Source organism: Mytilus trossulus, chromosome 3 (assembly GCF_036588685.1).
Source record: "Mytilus trossulus isolate FHL-02 chromosome 3, PNRI_Mtr1.1.1.hap1, whole genome shotgun sequence".
Lineage (NCBI taxonomy): Eukaryota > Metazoa > Mollusca > Bivalvia > Mytilida > Mytilidae > Mytilus > Mytilus trossulus.
The window spans coordinates 56,713,243-56,737,198 of record NC_086375.1 but is presented as its reverse complement, the minus strand read 5'-3'; the positions used below and the strand labels follow the sequence as shown (position 1 = coordinate 56,737,198).

At 31.2% G+C, this 23,956-nt stretch overlaps 1 protein-coding gene across 1 annotated transcript in view; it reads right to left on the bottom strand.

The window, feature by feature from the left end:
- Window positions 1-23,956, bottom strand: part of LOC134710895 (lutropin-choriogonadotropic hormone receptor-like) — a 68,880-nt gene that overhangs the window by 4,076 nt on the left and 40,848 nt on the right. The window contains exons 2-8 of the mRNA XM_063571304.1: window positions 16,206-16,277; window positions 15,321-15,407; window positions 5,586-5,660; window positions 4,753-4,842; window positions 4,219-4,287; window positions 2,680-2,748; window positions 404-478 (exon numbers count right to left, since the gene is read on the bottom strand). Coding sequence (XP_063427374.1) covers window positions 404-478; window positions 2,680-2,748; window positions 4,219-4,287; window positions 4,753-4,842; window positions 5,586-5,660; window positions 15,321-15,407; window positions 16,206-16,277 — 537 coding nt within the window. The remainder of the gene's footprint in view (window positions 1-403; window positions 479-2,679; window positions 2,749-4,218; window positions 4,288-4,752; window positions 4,843-5,585; window positions 5,661-15,320; window positions 15,408-16,205; window positions 16,278-23,956) is intronic.

Here is a 23,956-nt window from a genome sequence, read left to right as displayed (position 1 = left end):
ATCCCAAAATCGAAATTCTACTGCCGCCAAAACAAGTGCCTTGAATTTAACACAGTTGAAACTTACTGGATAAATGTTGACTTTTGTTGATTTTTTTATTACAAGATGTTCATCGTCGGTTATTATTACCAGTTGTGTTGTGTTTATGAATGTCTTCAACTCTATAGGATTAATAGATGGCTGAAATTGCAGAGGATACTAATACTCCTATCGAACATGGTCACTGTATACAATCTTTAACAATAATATATTGGTATAATTTTACTATACTAATATTATGCGAGAGGACATTGGTATAGCGTTTCACAAATCATTCTTTGATCCATGTGTTGTTTAAAAGACAAATATCTTATCAAAATTTAAAAAGAGTTCATAGTCTGTTTTAAAATTTCTCAATACTTACAAATTTTCCAGGATCTCTATTGAATCGAAAGCGTTTTCTCCAATTTCAGTTAAAGTTGGATTATTTTGTAGTTGTCTGCAATTAAAAAAGATCTATTAAGTCAAATTAACCAGAAAACGGTCCATGTTATCAGATTTAGAAGAATTAACGAAACTCAAAATGTAATGGGTTACAGAATAAAAATTGAGCGGCGGAGCCTAGTAAACACGATATTATACGCCTTCTATCATCAAATCAAAAAAAGCAAAATACAATTTGCATATTGAAAATACAGTTTTCCGCACATGATATAGTGCTTAAAATTATTAGCAGCAATTGTGGTAGTTGTAACAAATCAATAATAAAATCTGAACAGTCTAATGTTTTTTTGGAAAAAGGGCCAAAGTTAAATGCATCTGCTTCAAAAAAAAGTTTGTTGTGCTAGAAAGATATTTTTCAGATGGATTTTAATTTCTATTGACTGGATGAATGAAACGTATATAAATGAAAACAAATATGGCAAAGAAAGATAACATTTGATTTTGAATTCATTACACAAGTGAAACGTTTGTAGAAAAATAGACCTTCGATTTGCCTTGTTTGATTGGAAGTTATATAGATGAAAGTCATAGGAAAGTGACGGACGCATATAGATTCGGATTCAATATATCCAATTTCGATGTCACTCTTACTATCAATTGTTTATTTCGGGAAAAGCTTGTTTACATGAAATGTGAGCTTATTTTTAATGTTTGCCATACCCCACACACCCCTATCCAATTTGTTAACAGAAGATCCTGTATATTAGGACTCAGGGGAAAGTATTGATTTCTGTTTGTATATATTTGACTTTTTGTACTTCCAGTAGCATACAAATCTTTCTTAGTCATGATTTAGAAAATATGAGTCGAGTACCCCATTATGGATGAAGGTGACTGATAGAAAATACTAGTACATGTTTTATATGGTCCGAGTGAAGTGGTGTTTTGATGCAAAAACATATTTAAGCTTTTGTATCGGTTTGCAAATGCATTCGCACATATTGCCTGTTTTTGTTGTAATGTCCTTTTTGGCTATTGTATGCTTTTTTTGTTTGATTTTACCATAACATCATTTTAGGCTAGTATCTTTGATGCAAAAGAGGGACGAAAGATATCAGAAGGACAGTCAAACTCATAAATCGAAAATAAACTGACAACGCCATGGCTAAAAATGAAAAAGACAAACATACACACAATAGTGCACATGACACAACATAGAAAACTTAAGAATAAGCAACCCGTCGTGTTGCTCATGTTATAACAAATCAGGTAAGTAGGTCACATTCATGAAAGGGAAGGGGATTGTAGTTATGACGTAAGGAATATATTCAATATCATCTGTGAAACGGTTCCATAACGGTCAACCAACTCGGGATGGCGTCCGTAAAATTTACGAAGGGATGATTTCAACTGCACCATTCCGAACTCTTGGTTTAAAAGCTTCCTTGTGAGCAGCAACCCTCTATCAAGAAAATCATGATAGGAAATACAAGCACGGGAATATCGTATCAATTGGGAGATATATACCCCGTATGCAGGTGCTGCTGGAATGTTGCTACTTAGAAATTGAAAGTTCACAATTGGAAAGCTAAAATCATCTCTTTTGTCGTAATGTTTTGTTTTCAATCGTCTCATTGTCAATTTCTAGATGTAAGTCAAGATATGAGGCCGATTTAACTGTATCTGTAGTATCCTTTATCTCTAGTTCGATGAGATAGATGCATTCAACATAGTCACCACATATTGAATTAATTAATTTACGGTTACTTGCTAGATGTCTCTGTTGGTGGATGTTTCTTCCTTATATGTTTCTTAAGTCCATTGGTGACCAATATTTGACATGAATATGGGTAATTTTCTCAATTCACTGTTTTATAAAATGATGATAAATTGTGTATGAATTTGCATTTTTTATTATCGAGCGACATTGATGAGTCGTATGTGCATGGACAAAACGCACGTCTGTCGCATCAAATTATATGCTTGTGTACCTTTCGTGAGTTTTATATTCACAATTGCAATAAAAATATTAATTAATGAAGTTGAGAATGGAAATGGGGAACATATCAAAGAGTATAACGCATAACCAGTTAGAGAATGCTTCTGATATTTAGTCCGATAAAGCCTAAAGTTAATAGCTTATTCTTGTCATTTTTGGGGTTAAAACAGTTGTTTGCAAGAAATTCAACAATATGTTTTCCATTCTGTTTCTTAATTGCATTAAGAATAATAAATTAGAAATATTATCTTACTTACAGGGTTTTTACCTGCGATTTAAAGAATGCGCCGTCGTAGATCTTTCTCAACTTGTTGTTATCTAGTGTCCTGCAATCAAGAAGAATAATGATTATGCCATGAAAAAATTAACAAAGTGTTACCTCTAGAAATTGAAAAAAAAGACTATGTATAATTTATAGGTACCAGTTTTGTAGATTACATATATTTGAAATGCATGTGTGAGGTATTAACCGTATTGTTTGATCTTGCTAGCATTTTTGATCATGATAAAGCAGAACTTATCCAAAGCCTTCTTAGAAACAAACATGAACAACGAAAATATCTTTTACATAGTAAAATGTCCTTCGCCCCTTAAATAATTACAGAGTGAACTTTATGAATAGATATTTTTCTTGAAATAGAAATTCGTGTCACAATTATGGCGTTTACGTTATTCAGCAATTGCAATATAACAGAGCAAATATTAACAGCTTAACACCTGAATTCAAGACAAGCGGGATAAATATTTGATTCTCTTAGTCAACTTCCCACTCTCGATTAACAACTTTAAATCTTCAGCAGCAAATTGTATTAACATATCTCAGTAAATACGATATTTAAGAGCAGATTTCGCAAAAATAAAATGTAATTTCAAAAATCTAAAACTACGTCATCAATGCTGTAATTCAGTGGTTGTCAAGTGTTGATATGATATCATCTTTTATTATTTATTTTGAATATTAGACTGTAAGTTTTCTTGATCGATTTTTTTACATTTGTAATTTCGGAACGTTTAAATGTGGACTATGCAGTATGAGCTTTGCTCATTGTTGAAGGCTGTTCGGTTAATTTCTATGTTTTTTTTTATCTGTTGTCGATAGTTGTCTTATTGGCAATCATACCGGATCTTTTTTATTTTATAGGATGCCCAACAAGGACTTATAGTTGTTTGTTCCTCGTCTTTCGACCTCTTTGGCTATCATACCGCATCTTATTGGTGTAGATTAAGATCACATTTATCATTTAATTGAATCGATTCTGGTTCTTATAATAAATTTGCAAGTACGTCCAAGAAGGGCAACTAATAAACAGATTTTTAGTATATAAGTATTGAAAAACAAATCCGATACGAAAATATCAGTAGAGACGTAACTTAGGTCGTCAATTCACACGAATTAATTCCCCAAGGGACATCTTCAAATTATAAGATACATTCGTATAAATAAGAACAAACATATTTACATCTATTTTTGGCAAAAGTGTGACGTTAAGATCCCGTCTACTTAGTATATGATGTACATATTTTATTTTGTATACATTTGTCCATCAATACGCATTAGAGTAACCAGTATAGGGACTTTTTTCCATCCTAGAAACATTATCTGATAATAGCAAATGGTGTTTGTATGGTAAAGGTTTGAGATGATTTGTTTGTTTTCTTTTTATAGGACTTGATTTCGATTTAAGTAGAGTGTGATTCATAATTATAGTGGACACTTTTACAAAGTACTACCAGAACGAACGATTGAAATTCGAAATGGTTAAAGAATGTAAAAATTAAAAAAAAAAGATACTCACAGTATATTCACCTTCACACTCAGAAAAGCATGTTCTTTTATTTCTTCTATTCTATTATTAGACAAGTCACTTAAAAGATAACAAAATAGTTATTTTTTTCTATGGAACACCCATTGAAACAAAAGAAAAAAGTGTAACATCCAATTCTGTCAGACGCATATATTTTGTCACTTGTATTTTCGATGTTTAGAAAATGTAACCAATTGATCAGATGTCCACATCGGTTTTCAACTTAAAACGCAACTGATCATTAAAGTACTCGTGTTTGCCAATTGTTTACATATAAAGTGACATATAACTGTGTAAGAATTTCTTACAAGACTAGGGTGCTTAAATTATGGTCGGTCTAATAAGCAATCGTATCACTACTAATATTTTTTTTTATATAAATGATGACCACGTGAGGTAAAACAGCTACAATGCTTAACCTCACTCATCTTTTGCTGGTCGAAATCTGTCCCTGAATATCATTAATGGCGTTCATTCCAGAGAAACAAAGCAACAATTAGGTATGTTTCTCCTTAATTTACTTACATTTCATCTATTAAACCATTCTGATCTTTATTGACAGTAACAAAATTCTCAAAATTTGGCACACTTGTCAAACCGCTGTGAAGTATGTGTCTAAACAAAAAAGTGCATAATTATACCATCTTTTAACTCTAATATTATGTCAACGTGATCTGTGGTTGTTTTTTTTAATACGAATCTGTCATGATTTAAAACAAACTGGAGTTATAAAGTACAGTACAAATATTGTCGATCTGGGTTTTTTTTAACAAAAATTACGTAATGCGAACAGTATTTTAAATTTTCTATCTAGACGTTGATATAAGTATTGTAATAATCATGCAGTGTTCTTAATGAATGAATCTCGCAAACCGGAAATCCATCCATCTGCCAATGCCATTTTGTGTGTTTGTTAAGTGACAGGAAATGGCATATATTTTTTTTATTAGATAACTATATGAAATAAAGAATGTCCGTGATATTCATGTTTTGTTGCGTTGGCTTAACTTATACAGTATGTTTCTACAACATCTATATTCCAAGAAAGAAATGGACACAAACATTGGTTCGTGTGACGTCAACAAGTTTGACTGTAAATAAATATATTATATATATTAGGGCATAGATGTTGTATTCTTTATGAATATGTTTGGTTTGTCGATTGTGTTATTGGTGATGGTGTTATTGGTGATGGTGTTATTGGTGATGGTGGATGTAATAACTGTGCAGTCGATGAAGTCAAGGCATGATGTTTTACGATACTGTACGTACGTCCTGATAATCTCTTTTTAAAACCAAAATGAATAAAATTGTAATTGTAAAATTATAATTTCATTTTTTATACTTAAACTGCTTACATTCTGTTCAAGACTTGGAATCTGCCAAACACGCCGGGTTCAATTGTATGCAGTCGATGACAACCAGTTATTCCTCTGCAACATGACAAAAACAATTCATAAAATCTACAGTAATTCTCAGTATTTTTTCGAAGATTATGACAGAAACTTTAATCTACCAACACCAGTATAAATGCTTAAAAAACCTGTCTTTGTCCTAAAAAGGAGTTATGAATCTTATGGGGAGAGACCAAAATATGATATCTTTGTTGATGAACATGATTAAAAACAACAACTCATCAGAATTTCAAATCATAGAACATCAACTTGCAATTAAAAATAAAAAAGCGCGATATATTTATAGTTATAGCACATGAAGCTCTGGCAAAGCGGTTGATAGTCTTATGTAACACTTAAAATCAAAGGAAAAATAGAAAAGGATAGTAAGATATCATTAAAATATGATAGTTGTTATTCATTCGTTTGATGTATTTGAGCTTTAGATTTTGCCATTTGATTAGGGATTTCTGTTTTGATTTTTCCTCGGAGTTAAGTATTTTTGTGATTGCACTTTTTATATATACTGGCATGAAATATGCCTAGATGACCAGTTCAATAAAAAGACATTGGAAAACTTTCTAATACAGGAACAACTATAGTTTATTCTTTATGACATCTGGTAGTGTATAGGAAACAACTCGATTGATGTAAAAAAGAAATACGGAGAGTTTTACAATATGGTTCGTAAAAACTTCCCTCGAAGGCTTGTCTTGATATCAAATTGATAAATTGTGACAATACATCCTTTTTTCGATAGTTACAAAGTTGACAAAATGAACTAAAAACTGTACACAGGATACATAGATCTGGAAAGAGACATTATCCACGTTTCAAAAGAGCTATTAGCTGTTTATACATATGTCGCTTTTAATTACATGCTTATAAAAAAAAATATTTATCGAGATTTGACTAGAAATCATATATCGTATAAGGAGCAATTTAACCCAAAAAAAAAATGATTTACAAGGAGAATTTCATACGGAAATCCAATACATTTTCAAAATCAAAAGCTCCAACCATCTAACAAATGGAAGCAACTGTCACATTTCTGACATGGTACAGGCATTTCTGTATGTTGAAAATGGTGGATTAAAACTAGTTTGAAGCTACATAAACCTCTCACTTGTATGACAGTTGCATACAAATTCCATTACCACTAATTTTAAACACTATATAAACAAACAAATATGTCAACAACAAAAATGAAAGGCAAAATGGCTTATAGACAAATCACATAAGCAGAAATTGCAGACACAAATATCAAAATGACCATAGCACAATTACATAATGGCGATATAAGTACCAAGCCAATCAAAACGATATTATCAAAAATGAAATAAACGGTAAAGCTTAATAATTTACAAAGAAACATAGTACTCTATAACACGTTATCAAGATGACAAACAAATCTATATTTGAAGACAATCATGTGACATTTGTGAAGTTGATATGGAATATTTATCAGCAATAGATTGGTATCTTCAAATGAATTTTGTTTTTTCGAAAAAGGTTGAGACGTTCTTTGACATAACATTAGTTCATCGGCCTTCTCCTCAGACACTGGTGACGTTTTTATAGTATGAGTAGCAGATGTAAGCTCTTGAATATCTAATAAGTTTAGTAATGTACATTCCATATGCAGGTTGAAAATGTTCTCGGTATTAATCATTGCAATTAGAAAAATATATTGGATGGGTGTGCTTTAAAATCAAATATATTGGCATAAACATTAGATTTCATTAAAGAAGAAGCCTTAAGTGCTTGATTTTACGTTCTGTTGAACATGTCACATACTTGAATAAACTAATCTTCTTAATGACATTTTATGTAGTCTAGAATATATCTTTTTTCACAAATTTTAGATGTAAAAGATAAGTGAAACGCTAAGATGCAGAAATTAGAACGTATGTTCTAATAGATATGGATTCTATAAAATTTACAAGGACTAAAAATAAATTTACATGTTAATTACTGTATTTCTGTTGTAAATGACATCAATTATGCTAACGGATGTTCTCCAAAAGCAATGCAAATTGACGTATATGATCATCCATTCATAATATAACCTGATTTAATACGGTTATCCATCAATTGAAATTAATAAACTAGAATATCATTCGCCAACAAGAGTCATTATGAAATATTATGAAATAATTTTTAATACATGTAATGCGCCGTCAAACTGTTTAGCATTGAGATTCATATTTTTACATTTTTTTCTGACATTAGTAGCAACATTTTATTTTCTAGGCGTGAATCATTTTGAATACACTGCAGTTAATCCATATAAATGCTTAAGCGTTTCTTAACAACAGCCTATTTTACTTGGATGGGTTCACGCGCCTGATGAGGCTAACTGTAAAAGCTAGATATTGCGTGAATATATAAATTATAACAACTATTTCCATAAAACTTATCATTAGCTTGTTACAATTACATTCGTAGTAATTTATAATATATATATATATCTATATGATCACACATCTACTGGCATATTTATGTACATTAATAACTCTTCGCGTGTTCGGGTACTGATTGATTTTTCCTTTGTTCGAGTTAACACATTCATAATGAAGACAGCCCATGAAATGCAGATCGGACAAACATCATTTATAAAGTGCTACTAAGTATTTCCTTGTTTTATATTCATTATTATAATAAAAGAGATTATTGTTAATTCTTTGGGAATGTTACAATTTAACATAAATGCATTCACAATAAATTCGTAAACAACTAAATAAAATTTAAAGAATCAATCAAATGAGATTTTACGGTTATTTATAACGGGTCCAACTTGTAGTAATACTCATAACATCACAGAAAATTAATTCTAATTTTTGAAAGAGTTAATATTCAGATATGTACTTGAGTATAAAACTAATCGTACTATTTACGTCAGTTCAATTTGAATTAAAGTTTTGAAAAAGCTAGATGAAGTTGACCCTAGATATAAAAATGAATGAACTAAACAATATGAAACTCATGAATTCTAAACTGCTTGCGACAATGTCAAGGTCCGAAGTCCCAGCTAAACGAACATCTACATTTTACAATCATTCCATGCACCAAAACAGTAAACAATTGCTTAAAGTATCTGATAAACCGTATTAAAGCTAATCAAGTTTGAAGGCTAGCCTGTTGTCAAAGTTTCTTGTCCAAGTTGTCTTTGTCAACGATTTTTATAGATATTTGTAAAGTAACAACCGTCAAAGTAAACTTTGATGGAATAGAATCTCGCCCTATTTTTCTTGAAACATAGATGGACTTGGACGGCAATCATGCAATCACAGTGCAGATTTGTCTTTGACAAAGTTTCTGATGAAAAACTTTGATAGTGACAACCCATGTCTGGATCAAGTTCACCTGGAAAAAAAATCACTGATCATCAAAAACCTTGAAAGTGACAGCGAAGGATTTTGATCAAGTTTAAATAGTTATAACAGGACTTTATTATGATAATGAATATCGAGTTGTCCTTGTGCAAATTGAATAACATAAATATCAGAAGGACATGTTTATCTTACTGAGTAACTGTACGAAAAAAATAATATATTTTAACCCCGCCGCATTTTTGCGACTGTCCCAAGTCAGGAGCCTCTGTTCTTTGTTAGTCTTGTATTATTTTAGTTTTAGTTTCTATTGTACTATTTGGAAATTAGTACGGCGTTCATTATCACTGAACTAGTATATATTTGTTTAGGGGCAAGCTGAAGGACGCCTCCGGGTGCGGGAATTTCTCGTTACATTGAAGACCTGTTGCTGACCTACTGCTGTTGTATTTTCTATGGACGGGTTATTGTCTCTTTGATACATTTCACATTTCCATTCTCAATTTTATTGTTTAAAATTTTCCGAAAAAGTAAACCCAAGATGTTGTATCAGGACTGTGAATGAACGCACAAAAAGGTGTGCCCTTCATCGAAAATCATCCACCTTTACCACATGTTTGGCCACAATTATATCCCGGTGGGCCTCTGTCTATGTAATGAGGAAAAGGGATTAGCCGCTATAACATGACACATTTCAAAGCTTCATGATAAAGGATAAGGGCGAGAAATAAAGATGAAATACATGACAAAGTTGCTGATCGAATAAAACGTATCCTAATCTAATCAGATGTCGATTTATGGTACGATGCGATTTAAACTAAAGTCGTAAATGTATCTCATGTTTATCAAATCTGTCCATTAAATAGCATAAGCATGATAGTAATAGGTACATGTTTTGTAAAAATACATGATAATGTATTCAGAATACTAGTATATGAAAAGCGTTACGTTGGATACATAGTCACTCAGCTGTTCATCCCTACTTCGAAAGGGTCGAAGTGAACATGTTATTTCTATTTTATGGGCAGTTTTAATTAGCTTAATCCAATTATTAATTGTCATAATTAAAATATTGGTAAAGTATGCCATTTGAACACAAACTGTCAACTCAAAGATGCAATCTGTATTCATTCTGCCCCAAAATTATCAACACAAAGCAAAACATTCTGACTATTCATACAAAATCTCCTGTCGATATTTAGGTATATTCCAAGATTGCCTAAAATCACTGATACTGCTTCTCGATGAAGAAAACAAGAATATTTACCAATTCAGACATTAAAAATGCATAAAACCACTGCCGTAAATCGTGCTTGTTGCTGAATGAGCTGGATTATGTCACTTTGGAAACTGCCTTTATAAAACAGTCCTTATCAGAATAAAAATGGTAAGGTGTATGTTTTCTGTTACCAAAAAAGATTTTTTTTAAATTAAAATGAAGCGTGTAATGTTTTCTGCATGAACTGCCATTTAGTCGAACAACTCTATAGACAGAGAAAAGTATAAATTATATCTTAATTCAGCTGAAATTGTGCTTTTGTTATTCAAAAGTGAACCCTCAACAACTTAAATGCATTAATTTTACTAAAACGGCACATGCTTCATGAGCAGAACAAACTAACCAGAAATTATTCAAGGTTAAGATTTTAGCTCAGAAATGTATTGTTTTTATTTAAATTCAAGTAACTATTATTGGATTTCTGGTATAAGGTGTGTGTCAATACTTATTCATTTTGCCTCAACATGATGACTCGACACTTTTGTCATCCCTGCATTAGTCTGAAATCAGACAGATATTAATTTGTTTTTATTATACCTCAGTTATAATTTTTTTATATAAAATAAGTACGCAATATCTTCACTATTATTTTCAAATTGCAAGAGTTGAACTATTGGAACGGTCAATAGATTTCAACTTTTGGACTACGCTGAAACTATTTGACCGCAGACGTCATTATAATTTGGGGAATTTCAATTGCAGCTACGGGATAGGATAATGGTGAGAATACTGCGGGAGTTATGACATTGCGTTTAACCTATAATATCAAGGTTTCACCTCATTACAGGACGTAGCATACGACCTGTTGGTGACCTTCTGCTGATGTCTGCTCTATGGTCGGGTTGTTGTCTCTTGAACACATTCCCAATTTCCATTCTCAGTTTTATTAAGAACTCAAAATATATATGAAGTCAACGTGAAACAGTATGGTTGTAGTTCTGCTTTTATAGTACGATATTTGATTAAGCCCTGACATTTTATATTGTTACATTGTCTGTTGTCTCTTATAAAAAGAGTATAATAAAACTCTTACTGACTGAATATTCGTATAATATTAAGTTTATTGGCTGATACAACTATTGCGCCTCGGGGACAATAAACTTACTATTCAACTCATACCCAATCAATAAGTATACAATTGTCTCTTTGACACATTCCCCATTTCCATTCTCAATTTTAATATTCTCTGTAGTATAAAAACACTATTGTCTGTAGTATAGAAACACTATTTCAAGCAACTGCCATACTGTCATACAAGTGAAAGGTTTGACTAGCTAAAAAAACAAGTTTAATTCCCCATTTTCTACATAAGAAAATGTCTATACCAAGTTAGGAATATGACAGTTGTTATCCAGTTGTTTGATGTGTTTGCGCTTTTGATTTTGCCATTTGATTAGGGACTTTCCTTTTTGAATATTTCCGAAGAGTAAAATTGAGAAAAGAAACGAGGAATGTGTCAAAGAGACAACAATCTGACCATAGAACAGACAACAGCAGAAGGTCACCAACAGGTCTTCAATGCAGAAAGAAATTCCCGTACCCGGAGGCGAACTCAGTCAGCTGGTCCCTTAACAAATACATATAATATATATAAAAAAAAATCACAAAAATACTGAACTCAGAGGAAAATCTAATCGAAAAGTCCATAGTCACATGGCAAAATCAAATGACAAAACACATAAAAAAAAATGAATGGACAAGAACTGTCATATTCCTGACTTGGTAGATGCACTATCAAATGAAGAAAATGATGAATTAAACCTGAGTTTATAGCGTTAAACATCTCACTTTGACGACAGTCTCATCAAATTTCGTTATATTTACAATGATGCTTGAACTAAACAGACATAATAATCAAAATAGTCAAAATATGGGTACATCAGTCATCATCGTGTTACAATTTTAAAAAGAACAATTCAACAGAACACAAAAACATCTACCTACAAACACATTCATTGATTTGTTCGTCTGACATCAGAAAACTTTATACGTCACATATATTTGTTTTTCAATGTATATATACAAACAATTTTAAAATTTCACATGGACAATGTTAGCATACAGGGTTGAAAAATCAAAAATATGTAAGAATTAATTTCAGAAATAGACCGAGATTTAAAATAGTAAAAAAAGTTATATAGAATTTATAAGAATCTATAACTAATCAATTCCACTACGCGATTAAATAACTTTGACGTTTGTGGTTCAACGTATTATACTAGTTATACTAGTTTAGTGATAATGAACGCCATACTTAACTCCAAATTGTACATAAGAAACTCAAATTACAAATGATACAAGACTTATAAAGGCTAGAGGCTAGAGGCTCCTGACTTAGGATAGGCGCAATAATCTGACGGGGTTAAACATGTTTATGAGATCTCAACCCTCCCCTCATATCTGTAATTTACATTTTAATGTCCATTGACTGAAGAGCTGAATTTGATGACTTACCACTTAAGTAATTAACCTCAGAATAAACCAGTCATATGTAATAGAAAGCAATTTATTATTCAGTTTTAGAATTTTGAAATCAACTAAATGCATGATAATCATAAATTAGCTGGTTTTTTTTTGCATTCATAGCTACCGTCATTTTAAATCATTTCAATAAAATGTCAGAAGACTTTTTCTAAAAAATCCTATAATATTCCTAATATTATTGTTCGTGAATATGCGAAGGACATTATACTCATACATTGAATCAGAATTCTCTAAAGTTGACATCTTTCATCAGAGAGAATTCTATAAAAAATGAAATCCTACTTTTCCCTGATAGTTTAATTGAGATCTGATCCGAACATTTATTGAGCTTAGTTTGGCAGCGAAAAACCCCTAGAAAATGTCCATCATGATAATAAATTAGCGTTGGTGATATGACGTCTGAACAGTAGCATGTTATCTGTCATTAGATACAAGGACATGTCATGGTAACTATAATAGTCATGCATTATCTCTAAATTTATTCTATGAACGACAGATATTCCATAAATCACGATTAAACTAAATCTATTTCTAGATTTTAACAAATGCGCGTATTTTCAAAATACGAATTATTTTAGGAAGTTTGTAATTTGGTGATATTTCATAACAAATTTATATGTCAAACCTTATTTGAAAATGTCACATATTAATGATCACTCTAATGAACGCCTGCAATTGTCATTAAAAATCAAGATAGCGCATTTTCTGTGGTATGCAACAACAATTATATTTGATATCGTTATCCATTCGAACCAAGTGCAAACATAGTTTGATTTAGAGAAAAAAAAAAGTACCAAAATGTTTATCGCTTTTTTGTGATTTAGACCTACCTTAATTCTTATTAGCTTTAAGGAAAAAATCGAGTACATAAAATATTACAGTTGCGTGTTAACGTTTATGTACGATAACCGACAAACCTTATTAAAAATCTCTTTCCCAAAAATACAAAGAGTATGAATGACCAGAGAGCGACTTTGGCAATATAAAAGACGGTAGACACCCAAAATAAATGAATCGAAGAATCACTATTAAAAGTCTTGGCAAAAACGAAATACGACGAAACAATGAACTTATTTTTTCTCAAAACTACTTATATTTTCTCAAGACTACTGATATTTATCCAAAACTCTACTTAGAAATCTTCAGATTAAGCGACACTGACAGCATCAATAACTGGTGATGAACCTAGGGATTCCGGAAGGGTAAAAATTTCCTGCTCCACATGTGTTAATCGTCGTTTTGCACATCAAACCAATTGATGTCACAATCGGTGTGACTACAAACTACAACTGAAACACAGTTATTCCGTCTTTAAACTTCAAGTCAAAGGGTTGACTCCAACTTCTCACTTAAAGGTGGATTCGGTGGCCGAGTGGTCTAAGTAGTCTAACAACTGTATTGCTTAACAATTCAGTAGTTTTATGTTTTTGAGTTTTGATTTGTCTTTTTATAAGGGACTCCTCGATAAATATCACAATAGTGTTGGTAGTGGCGGCATGAAACACCATCAATCAATCAATACTTGGAAATCAATGATATCAAACATAAAAATACTCTACTTTTTGTTCAAATTGATTTATACAGTGTGTCAAAATATTGAAAATCGGTCTATTCTTCTTTCCTATCTGCTAAAAAATCCAAATCAAAATACATTGTATGCAACAAGATGAGGGAACAACAAGATCTACAATCTTAAATATTTCATTATCAAAGGGAAGGGATATTCCAATGGGATCTTAAAAATATGTCTTAAAAAGTGCACTTTAATAACAATTGATTTCTTTTTCCGGTCACCAACGGCACACTAAAAGAGCTACAAAATGAAAAGGGCGATGCGTTACGCGTCATTAGCCACTGAATTTAAAATTCCAGCATAGACTATTCGTGACTGCATATTCATGCATCCCGCAAAGGCAAAGATTGACGGATGAACCCTTCAGAATAGTGTTACTGTCGATAGGAGAAGCCCGCATGACCATATTTCTTTGTTAAGGTCAACACTTTGGTAATACTTAGTAAAGGCATAGAAATAAACAGAAAGAAATTTGGATATAAATAATTTCAACCAAAAAGACAAAAAAAAAAAATGCTCAACTATAGACAGGCATGTTCACCTTATTGCTCTGAGTACTATTTTACTATCGGTAAAATCAAAATTTGAATATGAACAAATGCTTCTAAGAACTTAAGATTTCCTTATCTGTTTTAATCCATTTTCAATGTCAATGTTCTCTCCTTTGGAATTATTAAAAAGAATAAATATTCCGATGGGAAATAAAAATCTAAATGAATTATTAATAACTGGAGTAAAATTATGCATATTCTTTATATTTTCATGGTAGTTAAATATGACTAACATCTCTCACATAAAGAAAGTTAAAAGAATTGGCATGTATGTGTTTTAACTTAAAAGCGGTACCGTGCCATCTATATAACATTAAATATACAGAATCAATGGTTTACTGTCGCTAAAATTAACAACGTTAGCAGTTATAGTCAACACAAACAACTTCAGTGGTGCATTTACAAATTCTATATGTTACATGAGGATAAAAAATAATGAAACAATTCAAATTAAAATTTTAAAGTATAAATAATACTTACATCACTTTTAGAAAATCTAAATCATCAAAACAAGAAGGTGTTAACTTCTCAAGCACACAAGGGCTCTCGTCCAAATATCTAAAAAATCTGAAAATAGTAAAATAAATTTATAAAAGTACAACGGTATCAAAATCCTTGAATATAAAATGCTTTAAAAAGTTTTAATTCATTCTACGTTGGCTAGATGTATTAGGGGGGTTGAGATCTCAAAATGTTAAACACATCCGCATTGTTGCCTGTCCGAAGCCAGGAAGCTCTGGCATTTGTTAGTCTTGTAGTTTTTTTTATTTTAAATTTTGGTTCATCAATGTTTCGGAGTTTATTGGGATGTTCATTTTTTCTCTTAACTAGTAGACAGTTAGATTTTTGCTGTTTCGAAGACCCATATGTTAACTTGGGCTGTTTTCTTCTCTATAGTCAGCTTCTTGTCTCTTTGACACTTTGCCTGATTCCATTCTAAATTTCATTTGATGATAGAAAATTTGTAAGAACTGTTTTTTTATCCAAGTTTTGTGAAATATACCAAGACAAACAACCTTGACACTGCAAATATCAAAATGACTATTAGTTTAAATTATCGAGTGTTTGTTTTTGATATTTTATAACAAATTAGGAAGTGTCAGGCTCAGTTCTTTTCGGTAAAAAATATAAGCGACATTATCGTAACAATACTACGTTAGAATGTTGAGATAAAGAGAATACTTTAAATGCTAAACGAAAATAGAGACGGTACAAAAATGTTTCATATTATTGGGACATGATAATTATATGAACATTTGAGGTATTTTACTCTCATTAAATACTACATGTATTTAATAAATTTCCTTTAAAAAAAATGAATATCTGATACAACGTGAGAGCTGTATATTGGCTTCACATACTTACATTCTCGAAACCTTAGGAAATGCTTCAAATGCTTTTTCAGGAACTATCCTAATCAATGTGCCACTGAAATATCTAAAATGAAGCAAACAGGAATGTAAATATATGAGAAATGTCGCCAAAGCAGAGGTCGAAGACTCGCCTATCAAATGTTATTTACACTATTTCTCAGTTATAAGCATCATACCTTCATTGATTTTATATAAACTCTAATCAATCAATTGGCAATACATACTGTTAGAAGTCTTGGCAAAATAGAAAACTAGAGGTAATGTACGACCTTTTAATATGAACAAGTACTTGCAAAAATAAAAAAGTATGAAAGGAAACCGAAGAAGGCTATTAGATAAAGGGAACAGAAGTATACCGCTGTTCAAAACTCATAAATCCATGGACAAAAAAAACAAAATCGGGGTATCAAACTCAAACTGAAGAACGCATCAAATGTAAAAGGAGAACAACAACACAACATTAAAATGTAACACACACAGAAACAAGGACATTCAATTTTTGAAAGAAAAAAAAAAACTAAGTTGCAAAAGCTTTGCATTGCCGAAAGTTGATATCCTATATATCAAATAACCTACATAGACTTTGTCCCAAATGACAATTATACCACATTTTCTTATATTTATATTTAGGTTCTGTTGTTTCTCGAGGGGCGTTCAAACATAATCCATTCCTTCATATAAAAATAAGAATATATGGTATGATTACCAGTGAGGTAATTTTAATGCTAAAAATAGTATTCTATTATATAATAAATCCAATATACTTATGCCAGATACTTCAAATTAGTTATGGCGCTTGTCAGGCAAAACAGCGACAAAATCTATACTGATGAGGTTCCTGATTTTGGACAAGGACAAAGACAAACTTGAAATAGATGATATAGTTTTGTGAATACTTGATACCCTGTCTTTAAATGACGATAATAATAAATCGAAATATGATATTTACATCAAGGAGACTGCAATTTCACTGTACATATAACAACAATTTTCTAGAGAGCAACATAAAAAATAAACCTGTATATTTAAAGTTGATTATATGATTATGTATAACAGAATACCAACAAAAAAAGACAATAAAAGAATAAACACAGACCAAACAGATGTACGTGTTAAAATCTGATCAAATTTACAATTCCGCAGAAAATGTGTATCAGTATTTTAGATCTAACTAGGTATATTCTCTATTTTGACTATCTCTATAAATCAGTATCATCGTATTTCTGTTACTCTTTCATCGGACCATTTTCGTTATTTATAGTTTATAATATGCAGTTATAGCATTGATATTTTCTAGATACCAATATATTTAAATTAGTAAAATTCTTTCTTAAATCACAAAAGCAATAAACAATGACAAAATGATATAGTTATTGTATTTTCAGTAGATTACAATAAAGATGCTTTTAATTCCACTGAAATTAATGGTATTCTCTTAACATGTTATACAGCCATGCCTTTCATGCATTACACAAAAAGTTTAATTATCTGAACTACTAAAACGAGAAACAAAAGGAAAGACATTTTTGTGTACTGCAAAAGATTGAAACATAAAATGAAACAAGTAATTAAAACAACTGAATATTTCCAAGAATCTGCCAAAATTTATTGTCATCCATCTTGACTATAATTTTCAAATGCATTTGTCAACGTTATTTTATTCAGGGAAACATCTTGAAATGCCAGCTATGCGAGAATCAGAAAAAAGGCAGCAGCATCCGATCAAAATGACGACGTTGTAATGTTATTATGAATCTATGCAACAATTGTTTTAGGATCCAAGGGAATCCTTTGGCAAATCAAAAATAACTATATTACATACTTTTGTAAATCATGTTACTGTTCTTCAAGCCGGTCAATCCTCTAAACAAAATTGATAATGAAATGTGTAATTCAAAATTTGTTCTCACCCGGAAAATGTATGTAATAATTGCCATTTGGCCACCGATGTTTAGCAAAAATAGCAACCGATCAATCAATCGGACAATCTTCATTGATATAAATTTTAAAACATTGAAGTTTTACAACATTTCTGTCAGTTATAGGAAGTGATTTGATAGCAATTGTTTGACGCCCTGAAATTGCATAAATAGAAAAGTTCTCCAATTTTCAAAGAATTTGTACCAATAACTTTCCGAAGATATTACTATTGCTTATTTCTAAATATTTTTGACAAGATTCCAAAATGAGTTGGTACTGTGATAACGTGCTCGGCTTAAGTTCCGGGAGAGTTGGAGTTCGATTTCAGCCTTGGTCAAACAAAAGACCTTACAAACTAGTATGTTCTGCTCTTTAGCCAATCAATCATGCTTGATGGAGGAATAACCATGGCTGGTCAGCTCGGGATAATGTGTTTGAGGTCGATGCTACTGCTGGTAGGAAAATTATTTCCCCGAGGGTATCACCAGCCCAGTAATCCGCACTTCTGTGTTGACTTGACATAATAATACATTAAATGTTAACAAAGCTTTAAATATTTGAAATGCTAAGGCTTTTCTACCTCCGGCATAGATTACCCTAGAAATATTTGGCGAAACTTTTAGGAATTTTTTGGCCTCAATGCTCTTCAACTTCATACTAAATTTGACTTTTTGATTCGAGTGTCACTGATGAGTCTTTTATAGACGAAACGCACGTCTGGCGTATAAATAAAATTTTAATCCTGGTCTATGACGAGTTTATTGAGTGGGATGATACGCACTATTTTACTTACTTTGTAAACTGGCACGACATCCGACTCAAAGACTTAAAGAACATTAAGATAAAATTCAAATTAGAAATACTGATATCTAACAAATTCCTAGAATTTCATCTAATGCAACTGTCATGCTTTTTAGAGTTATGAAGGGACCAACAAGTCGCGTTGTTTATGCCCTTCAATCCAACAATCTTTGATGTAAGCCTAGCGCATTGTTAAAGAAAGTCATTATTATTTTCAATAGCGCAAATACTGAATCTCGTGACACCTTTGAACTTAATTACTTTTTATCTTGTTTGACACAAATATGATATTGGTTTATGGAATTCTATGAATGAAAATAATGTTTTTGTTCAGTATTTTGATAAATATTATGTAAAGTACCATCATATTTAGATTAGACTTAAACCTTGTCGCATTTTGATAACAATTGTTAGAAACCACAATAGTGATTACAAACATCATGTTGCTTATCAAATGTATGTTACTTTCGTCTATCTATTCGGATATAAAAATAATAGTTGTCGTTATTTACATTATACTACGGCTTATGATTTGTCACAAAAATTAACCCGAAAAGCCCTTTATTTCAAATTGATTATACTTTTTAATGCGTAGGCTAATTGACTGATTGATTGTAATATTCTTGTTCCACAACCAGTGAAAATATGTCATGGAAATAGAGGACAAAACAATAAATAAGATACAACGAAAGGTGGGAAATTTTATACGGTCAGATAAAAAAGTGTTTTTTTAATAGAATTCGAAAGTTGTACCTCAAAGCAAAAAGATTGCAAGGATTCTTAAACGCGAAGATAGCTTAATACGCCTCGAACATTTGGATTATGGACACCGTCTATGTTTTGATATGCTATCGGACTTCTATAAAACAAATACACTTTGGTCAACATCGATTACAAAATAACAGGTTTAAGGTAGTTATTTTCAACATATCTTAATATTGCAATTTGTTTCATGTAGTAAACATAAAATAGAATGCTTGCATAATTTTAAAATAAACTTGGTTTGAAAATTATTCTAGCTTTTGTTTAAGAACACGGCAGCAATATTCTAAATACAGCATATCAAAATCCTACATGATCCTCTTACACTTGCCTTATACAAATATAATGTGATTTTTGTCTGGAAAAACTAGTTCACTATGATTTTAAATAATTTATGGACAATAACGATGACAAGTACAAATCATATTTTCATCAAATTTTACACCTACGATAACATATCTCAACAATATTGGATAAAATAGAAATGTTATGAAAAGTGTTTATTGCAATGCATTCACATCTACGCTTGACAAGCATGATTATACGAAATCCAGAGATCGAAATTGTGTCTTGTGTGGGTGATCATTGTGTATGTGCTAATTAAGATTTTTTGCTTGAATGTATGTATGATCTGTTAGGATTGAATTTTCGAAATACAAAAATTAATTTGACTAATTTAATATCATTTTTTAAATTTGAATAAAAAAAAATTGACAGCATTTTAATGTATAGAATAGAAGTCACATACATACATATTTTTTTAAACATTTTTGTTAGCACATACCATAACAGCTTCAATATTCAAGAAAAGCTCAAAAGATTGGAAAATATAAGTTTACTCACACCTCAACATCATAACTATAGGTGCAGAGGTGTTCATGAAAGGACAAATACCACACAACCACGATATATGGCAGAAACGTTTTGTTCACAGACGATAAGTATTTTACCCGAAACATTTGAATAATCTTATTGTATAGAACGCCAAAGCTGTCTTATGTAGAACTCTGATATTACGTCATGGTGTTTAATATTACTTGATAATATTTTGTCTTTTACATAATATGGGTTTGTCTTTACGTAATGATGTTTTGATAACACTCAATATTCATTACTTAAGGTGAATATTCATTACTTAAGGTGGAATGGGTGTCTTTCTCCATCTTGGATTGTAAAAAACAGAGAACCAAAGGTCCAGATTTTCTATCAAGTTAGCAAAGTTTTTGCAGGAATGAATATTTTAAATGTGAAAGTTTATTTAAAAGAACCAATTTATAAGAATATAACTTATCATTATTAAATATCTTTGCAAATGTTTTTTTTTTAAATTGCCATTTTAAGGGGGAGTAACTCTTAAAAACAGTGCATTTTCTAAAGGATTCTACATGGAATTTTACTATCTTGTTTTTTAGCCGGAAAATACGTACGGTGACCCTATTTTATTCTGAAAGCATTGTTTCAAAGCTATCTTTTCCTTAAGTATTTTACAATTCAATCATTTTGTTTAGTTTCTAATTACATTGTCAAAATGGTGTTTTTCCCTGTATAATCCATACAAAATGTGTCATTTTGTCACGTCCTGTAGCTTGTGAAAATGCACGGTGACCTATCATTTTTATTATATTTTTCAACATATTATATCAATAGATTTTACGTTTTGACAAAGTATGAACAAATTCTATCATTTTTATTTTATATTCCAATACCACTGTAATTATATCATGATATTATTTGATATGGTTTCGTATTAAATTGGTATAGTTTTGTCATTACTTAATATAGTTTTATCATTACTCGATGTGGTTTCACCATTATTCAATGTGTTTGTTTCGTTAAGCAATTTGGTTTTAACATTACTTGATTTGTATGTGACTTAACGTAATGTAGTTGTTTCATTACATGATGTGGTTTTGTTATTTTCTAATGATGATTTGCTAATTATCTATATGGTTTTAACATCACGTAATGATGTTTCAATATTTGACGATTTGACACTACATGATGTGGAATTGATGCGGTCCTTTCATTCCTTGATGTGGTTATTACTTTAGTTGATGAGGTAAAACCACGTGACCTTTTTGTTCTAATTTAAACCGATTTCACTATGTCGTTTGTTTAATTTTCTTTGAATGAGTTTCGCTATCCATTGAGTTCAAGTTTAAATTAAAGTTCGAGTTGTTGTTCAGAGTTATTCGGTATCAAAATGGTCGATACGAAACCATATAATGAAATATCGAAATATCATTAAGCAATGACTATTAAATAAAATTGAGAATGGAAATGGGGAATGTGTCAAAGAGACTATTCCATATTGAGTTACATCAACACATCATTATGTAAAGACAAACATATCATTATTTATTATAAAACAACATAACGTAATACAGCTGTGACGTTCAATATGATTACAGGTGTTCGTTTTTATTGCTCTTAAAAAAATACATCCACACCCTGATTTAAACAAAATGGCGATCTTCATGCACATTTTTGTATCCCACTTATGACCGCAAATCAAGTACAGGTTTACTTGGCATAAAGTGTTAAGTACACACTGACAAAATGGAATGTTTTCTGGACATCGACTCTGTTTTCAGTTAAGCGATTGTCTAGCTGTTTGGGTATTAAAATACAAAGAAGAGTTCGACTGATTTACGAACGTTGAATCCAGAGTCGTTTTTAGGAAAAAAGTAAGCCTTCCGCATTTAAAAATAATCCGTCTGAAATGTTTTGAAAAGGTCGATCTTATTTTTACTCGTTTTTACATTAACTCTGATACTTAATTTTAAGTATGTTCTTGACTTTGCAGTAGTGTGGGGGTTGTAACTCGTAGTTTTAAATACGTTTTTTGTTTGTTTTGCATTTGATAACATTGATTAATTGAAACTGGGCATAAGAATTTCCAAATACAAGACCTAATATTTAACAGCTCCATTCCTAAAAGAGGGACGAAAGATACCAAAGGGACAGTCAAATTCATAAATCCAACGTACGTGGTTGCTTATTTAACAATAATCCAAAGACTGACAGTTTTTAATATATCTAATTTGAGAAGTGCAGATGATTATCGTTCCATACTCTAATCGACTGTCTGTGTTTTAATAGTTTTATTCATTCGTTTACTATTTTGTATGCGATGATGACTGATGTACCCATATTTTGACTATTTTATTAATTGTGACTGTTTATTTAACGCATCATGTAAATATAACGGAATTTGACGTGACTGTTATTAAAAAGAGAGGGTTAGCGCTATAGAACCAGGTTTAATCCACCATTTTCTACATTTGAAAATGCCTGTACCAAGTCAGGAATATGACAGTTCTTGTCTATTCGTTTTTGATGCGTTTTGTTATTTGATTTTGCCATGTGATTATGGACTTTCCGTATTGATTTTCCTCTGAGTTCAGTATTTTTGTGATTTTACTTTTTTCTTTATTCGAACCATTAGTTGTCACAGTGATATTCTTTTCTTGATTTGTATCTTACTTATATTTTTGTCATTTTATAAATTTCCTGTTTACAAAACTTAAAATTTAAAAAAAAACTAAGGATTTTCTTATCCCAGGAATAGATTACCTTAGCCGTATTTGGCACAACATTTTGGATTTTTTTTGGGTCCTGAATGCTCTTCCACTCTGTACTTGTTTGGCTATATACCTATTTTGATCTGAGCGTCACTGATGAGTCTTATGTAGACGAAACGCGCGTCTGGCGTATTAAATTATAATCCTAGTACCTTTGATAACTATTTACACCACTGGGTCGATGCCACTGCTGGTGGACGTGTCGTCCCCGAGGGTATCACCACCCCAGGAGTCAGCACTTCGGTGTTGACATGAATATCAATTGTATGGTCATTTTTATAAATTTCCTGTTTACACAACTTTGAATTATTAAAAAAACTAAGGATTTTCTTATCCCAGGAATAGATTACCTAAGCTTTGTACTTGTTTGGCTTTATAACTATTTTGATTTGAGCGTCACTGATGTGTCTTATGTAGACGAAACGCGAGTATGGCATATTAAATTATAATCCTGGTACCTTTGATAACTATATACTTCAGAGATGCTTCATAAAAATATTGGACTTTTTAAAATCCTCGTGATTGATTAAAAAATTGAAAACAACACGTTTAGTTATTTCTTGCGTCTAAAGCGCTTTTCTAGATTTACCTTCACCAGGAACGCTCAAAGCCTTGCTGAAAGCGTTGGATGAAACACTTCCTTTTCAGAGTAAACCTTTCTTATTATACATATCCA